Below are 18122 nucleotides of genomic sequence, written 5' to 3'. Positions count from 1 at the left end.
ATACATCCTATCATTATAGCATTACATACAATATGGTAATATACATCCTATCATTATAGCATTACATACATTATGTTAATATACATCCTATCATTATAGCATTACATACAATATGCCAATATGCATCCTATCATTATAGCATTACATACAATATGTTAATATACATCCTATCATTATAGCATTACATACAATATGCCAATATACATCCTATCATTATAGCATTACATACAATATGTTAATATACATCCTATCATTATAGCATTACATACAATATGGTAATATACATCCTATCATTATAGCATTACATACAATATGTTAATATACATCCTATCATATAGCATTACATACAATATGTTAATATACATCCTATCATTATAGCATTACATACATTATGTTAATATACATCCTATCATTATAGCATTACATACAATATGTTAATATACATCCTATCATTATAGCATTACATACAATATATTAATATACATCCTATCATTATAGCATTACAAACAATATGGTAATATACATCCTATCATTATAGCATTACATACATTATGTTAATATACATCCTATCATTATAGCATTACATACATTATGTTAATATACATCCTATCATTATAGCATTACATACAATATATTAATATACATCCTATCATTATAGCATTACATACAATATATTAATATACATCCTATCATTATAGCATTACATACAATATGTTAATATACATCCTATCATTATAGCATTACATACAATATATTAATATACATCCTATCATTATAGCATTACATGCAATATGTTAATATACATCCTATCATTATAGCATTACATACAATATGTTAATATACATCCTATCATTATAGCATTAAATACAATATGTTAATATACATCCTATCATTATAGCATTACATACAATATGGTAATATACATCCTATCATTATGCATTACATACAATATGTTAATATACATCCTATCATTATAGCATTACATACAATATATTAATATACATCCTATCATTATAGCATTAAATGCAATATGTTAATATACATCCTATCATTATAGCATTACATACAATATGTTAATATACATCCTATCATTATAGCATTACATACAATATGCCAATATACATCCTATCATTATAGCATTACATACAATATGCCAATATACATCCTATCATTATAGCATTACATACAATATGTTAATATACATTCTATCATTATAGCATTACATACAATATGGTAATATACATCCTATCATTATAGCATTACATACAATATGTTAATATACATCCTATCATTATAGCATTACATACAATATATTAATATACATCCTATCATTATAGCATTACATGCAATATGTTAATATACATCCTATCATTATAGCATTACATACAATATGGTAATATACATCCTATCATTATAGCATTACATACAATATGTTAATATACATCCTATCATTATAGCATTACATACATTATGTTAATATACATCCTATCATTATAGCATTACATACAATATGTTAATATACATCCTATCATTATAGCATTACATACAATATGGTAATATACATCCTATCATTATAGCATTACATACAATATGTTAATATACATCCTATCATTATAGCATTACATACAATATGGTAATATACATCCTATCATTATAGCATTACATACAATATGTTAATATACATCCTATCATTATAGCATCACATACAATATGTTAATATACATCCTATCATTATAGCATTACATACAATATGCCAATATACATCCTATCATTATAGCATTACATACAATATGTTAATATACATCCTATCATTATAGCATTACATACAATATGTTAATATACATCCTATCATTATAGCATCACATACAATATGTTAATATACATCCTATCATTATAGCATTACATACAATATGGTAATATACATCCTATCATTATAGCATTACATACAATATGTTAATATACATCCTATCATTATAGCATTACATACAATATGGTAATATACATCCTATCATTATAGCATTACATACAATATGTTAATATACATCCTATCATTATAGCATTACATACATTATGTTAATATACATCCTATCATTATAGCATTACATACAATATGTTAATATACATCCTATCATTATAGCATTACATACAATATGGTAATATACATCCTATCATTATAGCATTACATACAATATGTTAATATACATCCTATCATTATAGCATTACATACAATATGGTAATATACATCCTATCATTATAGCATTACATACAATATGTTAATATACATCCTATCATTATAGCATCACATACAATATGTTAATATACATCCTATCATTATAGCATTACATACAATATGCCAATATACATCCTATCATTATAGCATTACATACAATATGTTAATATACATCCTATCATTATAGCATTACATACAATATATTAATATACATCCTATCATTACAGCATTACATACGATATGGTAATATACATCCTATCATTATAGCATTACATACAATATGGTAATATACATCCTATCATTATAGCATTACATACAATATGTTAATATACATCCTATCATTATAGCATTACATACAATATGTTAATATACATCCTATCATTATAGCATTACATACAATATGCCAATATACATCCTATCATTATAGCATTACATACAATATGTTAATATACATCCTATCATTATAGCATTACATACAATATATTAATATACATCCTATCATTATAGCATTACATACAATATATTAATATACATCCTATCATTACAGCATTACATACAATATGTTAATATACATCCTATCATTATAGCATTACATACAATATGGTAATATACATCCTATCATTATAGCATTACATACATTATGTTAATATACATCCTATCATTATAGCATTACATACAATATGCCAATATGCATCCTATCATTATAGCATTACATACAATATGTTAATATACATCCTATCATTATAGCATTACATACAATATGCCAATATACATCCTATCATTATAGCATTACATACAATATGTTAATATACATCCTATCATTATAGCATTACATACAATATGGTAATATACATCCTATCATTATAGCATTACATACAATATGTTAATATACATCCTATCATATAGCATTACATACAATATGTTAATATACATCCTATCATTATAGCATTACATACATTATGTTAATATACATCCTATCATTATAGCATTACATACAATATGTTAATATACATCCTATCATTATAGCATTACATACAATATATTAATATACATCCTATCATTATAGCATTACAAACAATATGGTAATATACATCCTATCATTATAGCATTACATACATTATGTTAATATACATCCTATCATTATAGCATTACATACATTATGTTAATATACATCCTATCATTATAGCATTACATACAATATATTAATATACATCCTATCATTATAGCATTACATACAATATATTAATATACATCCTATCATTATAGCATTACATACAATATGTTAATATACATCCTATCATTATAGCATTACATACAATATATTAATATACATCCTATCATTATAGCATTACATGCAATATGTTAATATACATCCTATCATTATAGCATTACATACAATATGTTAATATACATCCTATCATTATAGCATTAAATACAATATGTTAATATACATCCTATCATTATAGCATTACATACAATATGGTAATATACATCCTATCATTATGCATTACATACAATATGTTAATATACATCCTATCATTATAGCATTACATACAATATATTAATATACATCCTATCATTATAGCATTAAATGCAATATGTTAATATACATCCTATCATTATAGCATTACATACAATATGTTAATATACATCCTATCATTATAGCATTACATACAATATGCCAATATACATCCTATCATTATAGCATTACATACAATATGCCAATATACATCCTATCATTATAGCATTACATACAATATGTTAATATACATTCTATCATTATAGCATTACATACAATATGGTAATATACATCCTATCATTATAGCATTACATACAATATGTTAATATACATCCTATCATTATAGCATTACATACAATATATTAATATACATCCTATCATTATAGCATTACATGCAATATGTTAATATACATCCTATCATTATAGCATTACATACAATATGTTAATATACATCCTATCATTATAGCATTACATACAATATGCCAATATACATCCTATCATTATAGCATTACATACAATATGTTAATATACATCCTATCATTATAGCATTACATACAATATGTTAATATACATCCTATCATTATAGCATTACATACAACATGTTAATATACATCCTATCATTATAGCATTACATACAATATGTTAATATACATCCTATCATTATAGCATCACATACAATATGTTAATATACATCCTATCATTATAGCATTACATACAATATGCCAATATACATCCTATCATTATAGCATTACATACAATATGTTAATATACATCCTATCATTATAGCATTACATACAATATGTTAATATACATCCTATCATTATAGCATTACATACAATATGTTAATATACATCCTACCATTATAGCATTACATACAATATGCCAATATACATCCTATCATTATAGCATTACATACAATATATTAATATACATCCTACCATTATAGCATTACATACAATATGCCAATATACATCCTATCATTATAGCATTACATACAATATGTTAATATACATCCTATCATTATAGCATTACATACAATATACGTTATATTGTTTGTTAGTTCTTCTTGAAATTATAATAACAGTACAATTAAACACATTGTATACTAGTTTTTGACAGATAGATGCAGTCACTAAATTACAGTTGCATCAGTTTCATTGCATACTAGTGTGAGGATTGACTGTTACTATGCAGTAATATGAAGCCATTTACACTTTTGAATTGTACCACTGGTTTACAGCAAAATATCACCTTCTTATGTCAATATTGTTATTCTCTTATTTTAAAGGATGATGAGGTCCAGAAGACTGAGTCTGAAAGACCTAGAAGAAAGGAACTCAAAGGACGTTTTTCCAAAGCGATGGCGCAATTTCGAAGAAAATGGAGCAGACGTGGAATTGTAGAAATTACAAAAAATCATCCTCGTTATTTATTTACAAATTGTATTAGAATGGGATTGAAGAAAAGTTATGAAAGTGTGACATCAGGTCAGGGCATTACTCAGGTCAGTAACATATTTTATTGGTCAGGGTGCGCTTGTATATTAGTGTCTGTAGTGTATATGTCTCTGTGCATATATATGTATAGTGTTATTTGGATGGTGGAATGTTATTTAAGGTTACTTCATTACTGCATCATACATCTTTGGTACGTATGCATGTGCATTCATCATTTTTCCAGGAAAAAAACTTCCTCTGTTTGCCTTAACCTAATTCTATAGTGTGTATTTTAGTTCCTGTTTGGAAAAAGTCAAGAAATTACAACTTATGAATTGTGAGTTTTTGTTAGTGTCTGTCCATCTGCACTTGTATTTTGAACATGCCTGTGCTAATCTCAATCAAACATCACACATAAATCATACATCTTTGGAGACATATTTTGTGCACATTTTTTAGTTTCACAATCTAGATGAAATGGCTTAAAATTCAGCAAAATGAAGCATTTCTGCCATTCTGGAAATGGATGTTGGTTGTGTATTGATGTCAAACTTGGTATATACATTGGAGCCATATATCTGACATGTCCTGACCGATTACCATCAGACTTTATATATACATCACACACCATATCGCACATATACATGTATTTATATATACATCACACACCATATCGCACATATACATGTATTTATATATACATCACACACCATATCACACATATACATGTATTTATATATACATCACGCACCATATCGCACATATACATGTATTTATATATACATCACACACCATATCGCACATATACACATGTATTTATATATACATCACACACCATATCGCACATATACATGTATTTATATATACATCACACACCATATCGCACATATACATGTATTTATATATACATCACACACCATATCACACATATACATGTATTTATATATACATCACACACCATATCGCACATATACATGTATTTATATATACATCACACACCATATCACACATATACATGTATTTATATATACATCACACACCATATCGCACATATACATGTATTTATATATACATCACACACCATATCGCACATATACACATGTATTTATATATACATCACACACCATATCGCACATATACACATGTACTTATATATACATCACACACCATATCGCACATATACACATGTATTTATATATACATCACACACCATATCGCACATATACATGTATTTATATATACATCACACACCATATCGCACATATACATGTATTTATATATACATCACACACCATATCGCACATATACATGTATTTATATATACATCACATACATATATACATATACATTGTGTTATAAAAATGGCTGACATATTTCAGTGTTGTTTACTATTTTACTTTTGAACAATGACTTGTTATATATTTTAAGTTGACAATGTTGGTATTTACTGTGTACATAACCAATACTATTATTAGAACTTCACATGTATGGATGGAGGAATCACACAACTACAATGTAAACATGTTTACATTTTGATAAGTCAGGGGTATGCTAAAATCCAGTTGAGCATTTTACAGGCTTACAGCTTTCAAATTCAGAAAATTGAGCTGCATTTTTCACAAGACACATAGGAGGATCTCCAGAAATTTAATTTCTTGATGACTTCAAAAGATGATGTAATAATAAAAAAGATTGGCATTATAATTATTATTATTATTATTATTATTATTATTATTATTATTATTATTATTATTATTATTATTATTATTGTGTGCAAGGTATAAGAAGGAACCAGGAAAAGAAACACCTTTGAATATGCATATTTGCAGTTGTGACTTCAAGGCTATGCATATTGTCCATGGTTATAAAAATATATTGTATATTACTCATTAGGTTGACTTAACAGATGAAGACTTTGAGTATTTTGATAAGTTCGATCAAGTTGATGAAAATAAGAAGGTATGCTGATTTTCCTACTTTTAATACAAATTGCACTTAACTTTACCTTGTTTAAAATTAGCCCCGGACGAAACAATAAAAACTAATTCAAACTGGGTTAGGAATATTAAAGTTACACTGGGACATGATCTAATTAAATAAAAAATGATCACGATATGAAAAACTATCTGAGAATTATATTCAAAGATGAAGAGAAGAACTAAATTTCAGTAAAACCAATGAAAATAGGGGAACAAAACTGAGAACATACAAATTATTCAAAGTAAGTTATGATATGGAAAATTATTTGCAAAACATTTCAAATTTCAGACTCAAGAAAATGCTTTCAAAATTCTGTCTGAGCATTAGGAGATGAAAAAATTGTCCTACTATTATGTACTGACTATATGGACAAAGAAAAAAACTGTTTGATGAGTTTGCAATAAATATTTACACAATGGATGTGAATTCCATATTTGTTCTATATTTCATATTTTATTATTATTATTTTACAGACATTTTTATTTTTCCCTTTAATTTTATCTCTTTTGAATTTTATGGTATTTGTATTTCTTTGTATTTATGTTCCTTACCATTCAAAAATGCCCTGAACATTTTTAGTAGTGTAATCTAGTTATTATTAATATTATTATTGCAAGCATCCATCTACTCAAGTGTAGAAAATATTCTTTATATATAAACATTGTTTCATTGTTCCAGCATTTACACTCAACAGAAACTGTAAATATGTTGGAAATGCTTCTTGTAATCATACAAAGCATTTCAGTTACTCTGATTACATCTTCAAAGATAGGTCACCATTATTGTAAGAAATAATTATTCTATAAAATTTCATTCAATCAGGATTTTATGTATACACCAATATCCCCAATGTCATGTACATCTGGGGTCAACACCTGACATGTACATCTGAGTTCAACACCTGATATGTACATCTGAAGTCAACACCTGACATGTACATCTGGGGTCAATACTTGAGATGTACATCTGGGGTCAACACCTGACATGTACATCTGGGATCAACACCTGATATGTACATCTGGGATCAACACCTAACATGTACATCTGAGATCAACACCTGACATGTACATCTGGGGTCAACACCTGACATGTACATCTGGGATCAACACCTGATATGTACATCTGGGGTCAATGCCTGAAATGTACATCTGGGGTCAACACCTGACATGTACATCTGAGGTCAACACCTGACATGTACATCTGAGGTCAATACCTGACATGTACATCTGAGATCAACACCTAACATGTACATCTGGGGTCAACACCTGACATGTACATCTGGGGGTCAATGCCTGAAATGTACATCTGGGGTCAACACCTGACATGTACATCTGAGGTCAACACCTGACATGTACATCTGAGGTCAATACCTGACATGTACATCTGGGGTCAACACCTGACATGTACATCTGCGGCCAACACTTGAGATGTACATCTGGGGTCAACACCTGACATGTACATCTGGGGTCAACACCTGACATGTACATCTGAGTTCAACACCTGATATGTACATCTGGGATCAACACCTAACATGTACATCTGAGATCAACACCTAACATGTACATCTGGGGTCAACACCTGACATGTACATCTGGGGTCAACACCTGACATGTACATCTGGGGTCAACACCTGACATGTACAACTGAGCTCAACACCTGACATGTACATCTGGGGTCAACACCTGACATGTACATCTGAGCTCAACACCTGACATGTACATCTGAAGTCAACATCTGACATGTACATCTGGAGTCAACACCTGACATGTACATCTGGGGCCAACACCTGACATGTACATCTGAGGTCAACACCTGACATGTACATCTGAGGTCAATACCTGACATGTACATCTGGGGTCAACACCTGACATGTACATCTGCGGCCAACACTTGAGATGTACATCTGGGGTCAACACCTGACATGTACATCTGGGGTCAACACCTGACATGTACATCTGAGTTCAACACCTGATATGTACATCTGGGATCAACACCTAACATGTACATCTGAGATCAACACCTAACATGTATATCTGGGGTCAACACCTGACATGTACATCTGGGGTCAACACCTGACATGTACATCTGGGGTCAACACCTGACATGTACATCTGAGCTCAACACCTGACATGTACATCTGGGGTCAACACCTGACATGTACATCTGAGCTCAACACCTGACATGTACATCTGAAGTCAACACCTGACATGTACATCTGGGGTCAACACCTGACATGTACATCTGAGTTCAACACCTGATATGTACATCTGGGATCAACACCTAACATGTACATCTGAGATCAATACCTAACATGTACATCTGGGGTCAACACCTGACATGTACATATGGGGTCAACACCTGACATGTACATCTGGGGTCAACACCTGACATGTACATCTGAGTTCAACACCTGATATGTACATCTGGGATCAACACCTAACATGTACATCTGAGATCAATACCTAACATGTACATCTGGGGTCAACACCTGACATGTACATATGGGGTCAACACCTGACATGTACATCTGAGGTCAACACCTGACATGTACATCTGGGGTCAACACCTGACATGTACATCTGGGGTCAACACCTGACATGTACATCTGAGTTCAACACCTGATATGTACATCTGGGATCAACACCTAACATGTACATCTGAGATCAATACCTAACATGTACATCTGGGGTCAACACCTGACATGTACATCTGGGGTCAACACCTGACATGTACATCTGGGGCCAACACATGACATGTACATCTGGGGTCAACACCTGACATGTACATTTGGGTTCAACACCTGACATGTACATCTGAGGTCAACACCTGACATGTACATCTGAGGTCAAAACCTGACATGTACATCTGAAACTTGCTACCATTAAAATGCTCATATTATTTTTGTTTGCAGAAAGTTGAGTTCCATAATTATGCACCAAAAGTATTTCATAAGTTACGAAATATTTTAAATTTAAATGAAGATGACTACAAAGACTCTTTAGTGACCACAAAAAATGTTCCCTATTTAGAATTTCTCAGCAACTCAAAAAGTGGAATGAGTTTCTTTCTTTGGTGAGTATTACATAGTTGCGTTGTGAAATGAACGCTTAGAAGACGTAAGATGAATGTATGAGGTCTTCAATGATTTCAGTGTGCAGGCACATTTTAGAAACTATGAACATCACACATGTTATATGTGGCTGTAAATCACACATGATTTGGGTTTGGTGATTATATTAAATTTTGTACATATATATGATTTTGTTAATTACTATACATTTTTTTAATACATGCCTGATTGCTTATACTTAGTTTGTTGATAAATGTGTGACATATATTATATTAGCTATAGACAACATTTTGGTTGGAGAATTTATTAATATTCATAAACTTTATTATACTTAGATTAGAATGGTTATTCTGATGAATATACGATCAACCTTAGTGAAGGAATTTAAGTTGAGGTCATGGTTCCTTATCAACCATGCATGAAATCAGTGTTTTCTTCCAATATGGATGTAGGCTGAGAGTTGTTTGCTCAGAGTAGAGTGAGCCAAGTGCATCACCAAATCCATGAGCAGTGAATAACACACGGGGGGGGGGGGGGGGGGGATCATTTGTAACTGAGATGTTTATTATTCAACTGCAGTGTATCAATATCATTATGCAAATGACTAAACTTATGTCATAGCCTCAAATGATCACAATAAAATTGAGTGCTGGTACTTATTTCAACCACTATCTTCTACCAACTCAATTTCACGCTATGTTTTATTTTATGAGTTGTTGCATTTTGATTTACTTGCCAATTTTTATGACATTCCTTGATTTTATTATTTTTACCTAGTAATAATAAGATGTTCATGATCAAAACTGAGAAACCACAAGATGTGATTTTTTTTCGGCGAATATTAAAACAATATATAGAACATTTTGAGAAGTATCCGCACACTCTAATGGTGAAGATACTTGGACTTCATTATATAAAGATTGAAGGTCATAAAGGGGTATGTCATTTGTACATTTTTTGTAACCATGGTTTTACTTTAAAAGGAATGTGATTATTTTTGTTTGAATGATATGGGCTAATAATTTGGGTTCCGTCTGTGTGTGTGTGTGTCTGTTCATGTGTGCATCTGAAGACTTTTCCTGGACATGCTTTGACAGATCTCATTCAAACTTCACATAAATGATGACTTCCATATGTACATTGCTTATCTTTGCAATTTGGTCAAATATGGCTGAACTGGATAATTTCATTCAAACTTTGTATGAGGATTTGTATGAGGATGTATATTGGTTCACAAGTGCATATATTTTTTTCCATGATTCATCCTTTCTGTTCTTTTAATTAATGTAATATTGTTATAAGAGTATTATTTATATCTTCTGGCCATTTTATTTGACTGATTTTGTTGATACAATAATTTTTTGTGGGTTCCAAGGCATTTTGTTTTACATTCTGATGACATTTGACCGACTGGTGGCCATTTGTGTCCCACACTTTTGCGCTGTAAGTTTCTCAGGCATGCCTGGCCTGAGTTACACATAGTCACTAAAAAATTGGAACTGAAAAAGTGTCATCGACAATGACTTGTTTGTTAGTGAAATGAAATCTGCATTTTTATGTCAAGAGTGTGGTCTTTTGATAATCTACTCTTTGTTTATCCTCAATACAGAAATATTTTACAGTCATGCAAAGTGTTTTCTACCCTGATGAGAGAATACTTGAAAGGTAAGTATCAAAGGTAGCAATTGATGTTCTATATCAGTAATTGAATTGATAGATTCCACACATGTCATATTTGGTGTTCTATATCAGCAATTGAATTGATAGATTCCACACATGTCATATTTGGTGTTCTATATCAGTAATTGAATTGATAGATTCCACACATGTCATATTTGGTGTTCTATATCAGTAATTGAATTGATAGATTCCACACATGTCATATTTGGTGTTCTATATCAGTAATTGAATTGATAGATTCCACACATGTCATATTTGATGTTCTATATCAGTAATTGAATTAATAGATTCCACACATGTCATATTTGGTGTTCTATATCAGTAATTGAATTGATAGATTCCACACATGTCATATTTGATGTTCTATATCAGTAATTGAATTGATAGATTCCACACATGTCATATTTGATGTTCTATATCAGTAATTGAATTGATAGATTCCACACATGTCATATTTGGTGTTCTATACCAGTAATTGAATTGATAGATTCCACTAATGTCATATTTGGTGTTCTATATCAGTAATTGAATTGATAGATTCCACACATGTCATATTTGGTGTTCTATATCAGTAATTGAATTGATAGATTCCAAACATGTCATATTTGATGTTCTATATCAGTAATTGAATTGATAGATTCCACACATGTCATATTTGATGTTCTATATCAGTAATTATATTGGTAGATTCCACACATGTCCTATTTGGTGTTCTATATCAGTAATTGAATTGATAGATTCCACACATGTCATATTTGGTGTTCTATATCAGTAATTGAATTGATAGATTCCACACATGTCATATTTGATGTTCTATATCAGTAATTGAATTGATAGATACCACACATGTCATATTTGATGTTCTATATCAGTAATTGAATTGATAGATTCCACACATGTCATATTTGGTGTTCTATATCAGTAATTGAATTGATAGATTCCACACATGTCATATTGGATGTTCTATATCAGTAATTGAATTGATAGTTTCCACACATGTCATATTTGATGTTCTATATCAGTAATTAAATTGATAGATTCCACATATGTCATATTTGGTGTTCTATATCAGTAATTGAATTGATAGATTCCACTAATGTCATATTTGGTATTCTATATCAGTAATTGAATTGATAGATTCCACACATGTCATATTTGGTGTTCTATATCAGTAATTGAATTGATAGATTCCACACATGTCATATTTGGTGTTCTATATCAGTAATTGAATTGATAGATTCCACACATGTCATATTTGATGTTCTATATCAGTAATTAAATTGATAGATTCCACACATGTCATATTTGGTGTTCTATATCAGTAATTGAATTGATAGATTCCACACATGTCATATTTGGTGTTCTATATCAGTAATTGAATTGATAGATACCACACATGTCACATATAATTTACTACACATCTCACAATTTTATTTGTGAAGATATGTTGGTATTCGGTGTTGCAGAACAACTATTTTCATAATTATTTTTCAGGTATGATTTGAAGGGTTGTGAAGCAAGTAGATACACTGAACCTGAACCTGAAAACAGTGAGATTATCACAGTACTTAAAGATAAGAATCTCAAAGGTTATCAAATAGATTTAGGTAAACATTGAGTTTATTTTATTTTTCTAGTGAACAAACTGTCAACATTATTTGGTGAAGCCAATGGCTGCAGTAACCATATAATGATTGTGATTTTATATTATTTTGATTACAAATCATATAGTTAATAATTAAATCAGAAATTGCTTTCAATAATCTATATTATTATACACTGTCAATGTAAGTTATTTTACGGTATTTTACGGGGTATTTTCATCCTACCATATTAGGAAATGCGAATTCCAAATATGGAATAATTACGAACGTAAGCAATGTATGTATAGTATAGGTATGCATGTTATAGTCAATATACCGGTAGTATATAGGTATAGTATAGGTATGCATGTTATAATCAATATACCGGTAGTATATAGGTATAGTATAGGTATGCATGTTATAGTCAATATACCGGTAGTATATAGGTATAGTATAGGTATGCATGTTATAATCAATATACCGGTAGTATATAGGTATAGTATAGGTATGCATGTTATAATCAATATACCGGTAGTATATAGGTATAGTATAGGTATGCATGTTATAGTCAATATACCAATAGTATTTAGGTATAGTATAGGTATGCATGTTATAGTCAATATACCGATAGTATATAGGTATAGTATAGGTATGCATGTCATAGTCAATATACCGATAGTATATAGGTATAGTATAGGTATGCATGTTATAGTCAATATACCGGTAGTATATAGGTATAGTATAGGTATGCATGTTATAGTCAATATACCGGTAGTATATAGGTATAGTATAGGTATGCATGTTATAGTCAATATACCGGTAGTATATAGGTATAGTATAGGTATGCATGTTATAATCAATATACCGGTAGTATATAGGTATAGTATAGGTATGCATGTTATATTCAATATACCGGTAGTATATAGGTATAGTATAGGTATGCATGTTATAGTCAATATACCGGTAGTATATAGGTATAGTATAGGTATGCATGTTATAGTCAATATACCGGTAGTATATAGGTATAGTATAGGTATGCATGTTATAGTCAATATACCGGTAGTATATAGGTATAGTATAGGTATGCATGTTATAATCAATATACCGGTAGTATATAGGTATAGTATAGGTATGCATGTTATAGTCAATATACCAGTAGTATATAGGTATAGTATAGGTATGCATGTTATAGTCAATATACCAGTAGTATATAGGTATAGTATAGGTATGCATGTTATAGTCAATATACCAGTAGTATATATGTATAGTATAGGTATGCATGTTATAATCAATATACCAGTAATATATAGGTATAGTATAGGTATGCATGTTATAGTCAATATACCGGTAGTATATAGGTATAGTATAGGTATGCATGTTATAATCAATATACCAGTAGTATATAGGTATAGTATAGGTATGCATGTTATAGTCAATATACCGGTAGTATATAGGTATAGTATAGGTATGCATGTTATAATCAATATACCGGTAGTATATAGGTATAGTATAGGTATGCATGTTATAATCAATATACCAGTAGTATATAGGTATAGTATAGGTATGCATGTTATAGTCAATATACCAGTAGTATATATGTATAGTATAGGTATGCATGTTATAATCAATATACCAGTAATATATAGGTATAGTATAGGTATGCATGTTATAGTCAATATACCGGTAGTATATAGGTATAGTATAGGTATGCATGTTATAATCAATATACCAGTAGTATATAGGTATAGTATAGGTATGCATGTTATAGTCAATATACCGGTAGTATATAGGTATAGTATAGGTATGCATGTTATAATCAATATACCGGTAGTGTATAGTATAGGTATGCATGTTATAGTCAATATTTTTCTCATATACTGTCATATATTTTTTATAGGAGAACAAAGACAATGGTTTTTAGATCAAGTTCAATACGATACAGAATTTCTTGAGCAAATTGGTGTTATGGATTACAGTTTGTTGCTAGGATACCATCCAATACATTTCACAGAGCGACAGCAAGAAAACCAGTTTGCTCATGTTGTTGTTAGAGTTCAGAAGTAAGTTTTCCATGATTCATACTTTTATTTGTAGGAATATTACAGACATGGTATTCATTATTTTGTATTCAATTGTAACTGACATGGTATTCATTATTTTGTATTCAATTGTAACTGACATGGTATTCATTATTTTGTATTCAATTGTAACTGACATGGTATTCATTATTTTGTATTCAATTGTAACTGACATGGTATTCATTATTTTGTATTCAATTGTAACTGACATGGTATTCATTATTTTGTATTCAATTGTATTGAGTCATACTTACATGTACCTTTGTCCTATGAAATTGACTGCTAAATATTAAGACTTTCACCTATATGCCTGTGAGAGCAGCGTTCACTATATACACAAACTTGCATTCATTGTGTAATCTTTCCTGATTCTGTAACACTATTAACAAATGTTTTACTACTCATATTGGTTTGTGACCAATATTTACAATATTGACATATTTGTGTTGTTATTAACAGGTCAGTTCCGTTGAAGAGATCAGAAGCTACCATTGCTAAAATGCTGTGTGACAAATGTAAAGAAATGAGAAAAGATGAAAAGAACAAAGGAAGAGAGACGAGTGATGAAATTACTGGCAATGAACTGAAAGATGAAACAACTCATGACCAAACCCCAACTGAATCACCGAAAACTACAGCAGGGAATAAGTTTAAACAAGCCAGTAAAGACGCTGTAATGCTTCCCAATATGGTTCCAACAACACCGGAAATAGCAAGATTACATGAGAACAGGGAATCTACAGTGGAGTTAGATCAGCTAAAACAAAAGAATATGCGTTTGTTATTAGAAAAAACCAATGCTTTGAATATCATAGATGGTAAAAATGATCGCTATTTTATGGGTATTATTGATTTTTTCACTGAATACAAAGCAAAGAAGAAAGCAGAACACATCTATAAATCGATAAGATATCCAACTTCTTCTTTCTCAACCGTCTCACCGAGTAAATATGCACGTAGATTTCGCAAGTTTATGGAGGATAATTCAAAATAGTTGAAGCCGCTTACCAATATACAACTTGTGAATTTACAAATCTACCAATGAGGGACTGTCTTACAAACACTGTAAATATAAATAATAAGATCATAGTCAACCAATCATATATGTTGTTACTGGTGATAATGAAGAGCCAAGTTTTTATGGTGACCAGTTATTCTGACATCTGTAATCAAGTTATTTCCTTGTAAGCTGGATTTGTTTCCATTTGTAAGAAAACATTTTTAATAATACTATTCTAATTTTACTTTTATATTATATACTGCATCAGTGAATTCTAAACTGAATCAAGAGAACATGTATAAATGGTTTTCATATATAATTGAGATAAAACATTTACGGTACGCTACAATCATGACATGAGCTGAACAATACTCAGGTAATTATATATATATTCAGTATTACATCATTATCAATATTATTATTATTACCCAAATATGAGGTTGATATATGAACTTCAAGTATAATTTGATACCGGTAACAATATTTACTTGTATATTTCATATGTATGTATTATGTGCAATCTTTTATCACTTATATGATGGACACTATTTGATGGGAAGTAATAAACATGTGGTACTTAGTACTGTATAACATTTATGATTTAAGGTATGAGTGAGTGTGATGTTTGAATTCTAGCTGTACAATGCTACTCACATTAATGACATATAGAGACATATTTGAAACATTCTCCTGTAAATAACCTCGTCTGCAGTGCAGCCTGCCCTCGCTGGTGAAGAGTGGCAAAGAGATGATTTGCTTTCGACCTAGATTCTGAAGCTCTTGCCAAATTTTATCAGATGATCTAAATTTCTTTCTCTGCTGTTAATTTCTGTTTCCACAGTTCAACATGTAGCTCACATGTTTAATGCCATGTATAGAATAGCACAGCACTTAAGTCTGAACTCCTCTCCTTTCACTCACTAACTCTAGCTTCCCCTCCCAAACAAATCAAATTTGAGACCTCTTACACTCTGTCAGCTTTCAAAAAGAAAAACAGTTAATAGTATATTTATTCTTATGTCAATAATTAACCATCATATTTTCCAATGTAATAGTAGATTCTGAGAATGTATTGATTTAAGAAAGATTTTTTAGACACAAGACTGCCCTCTATCACCATGTGCGAGTACAGCTGTGATCAATTCACTGCCTATTGTTTGTTACATTACATCAAGACATAGTTACAAATTATTCACTCCTTGGGTGTTTATATTGCCAGTATTTTTCTAATGTTATTACATATGTACTAACGCTACGTGCTTACATAGGCTAAAATGATGTAATTTATATGCAGATTAGCTACTTATTATACGTTTACATGCCTAAAAACCTGTCTTGTTTGCGCATTGCTCATAGTATCGATATCACAAATTGGATCAAAATCTGTTAAGATTTCGTTTACACAAACACTCAGACAGGACAGATGCACCAAACTCATTGTTCCCCCTTGTGTGTATTGAACACGGGAGCTAAAACTGAGGTATTTGGATGGTCACACCTGTACCTGGTTGTAATTATGTCAAGGAGTGTTGAATACTAGTAGTTC

At 30.4% G+C, this 18122-nt stretch overlaps 1 protein-coding gene across 1 annotated transcript in view; it reads left to right on the top strand.

Moving 5' to 3' along the window:
• LOC100368871 (phosphatidylinositol 4-phosphate 5-kinase-like protein 1) overlaps positions 1-17167 on the top strand; it is an 86020-nt gene extending 68853 nt beyond the window's left edge. Inside the window, exons 2-9 of the mRNA XM_085491767.1 lie at positions 5038-5253; positions 7079-7144; positions 10077-10237; positions 11013-11172; positions 11845-11900; positions 13410-13522; positions 15396-15558; positions 16036-17167. Of these exons, the coding sequence (XP_085347893.1) occupies positions 5038-5253; positions 7079-7144; positions 10077-10237; positions 11013-11172; positions 11845-11900; positions 13410-13522; positions 15396-15558; positions 16036-16570 (1470 nt within the window). The 3' untranslated portion in view covers positions 16571-17167. The remainder of the gene's footprint in view (positions 1-5037; positions 5254-7078; positions 7145-10076; positions 10238-11012; positions 11173-11844; positions 11901-13409; positions 13523-15395; positions 15559-16035) is intronic.
• Positions 17168-18122: the final 955 nt, after the last annotated feature.

Source organism: Saccoglossus kowalevskii, chromosome 17, assembly GCF_978046115.1.
Source record: "Saccoglossus kowalevskii chromosome 17, keSacKowa6.1, whole genome shotgun sequence".
NCBI lineage: Eukaryota > Metazoa > Hemichordata > Enteropneusta > Harrimaniidae > Saccoglossus > Saccoglossus kowalevskii.
The sequence above is the reverse complement of the archived record's forward strand: the minus strand, read 5'-3'. Positions and strand labels throughout refer to the sequence as shown.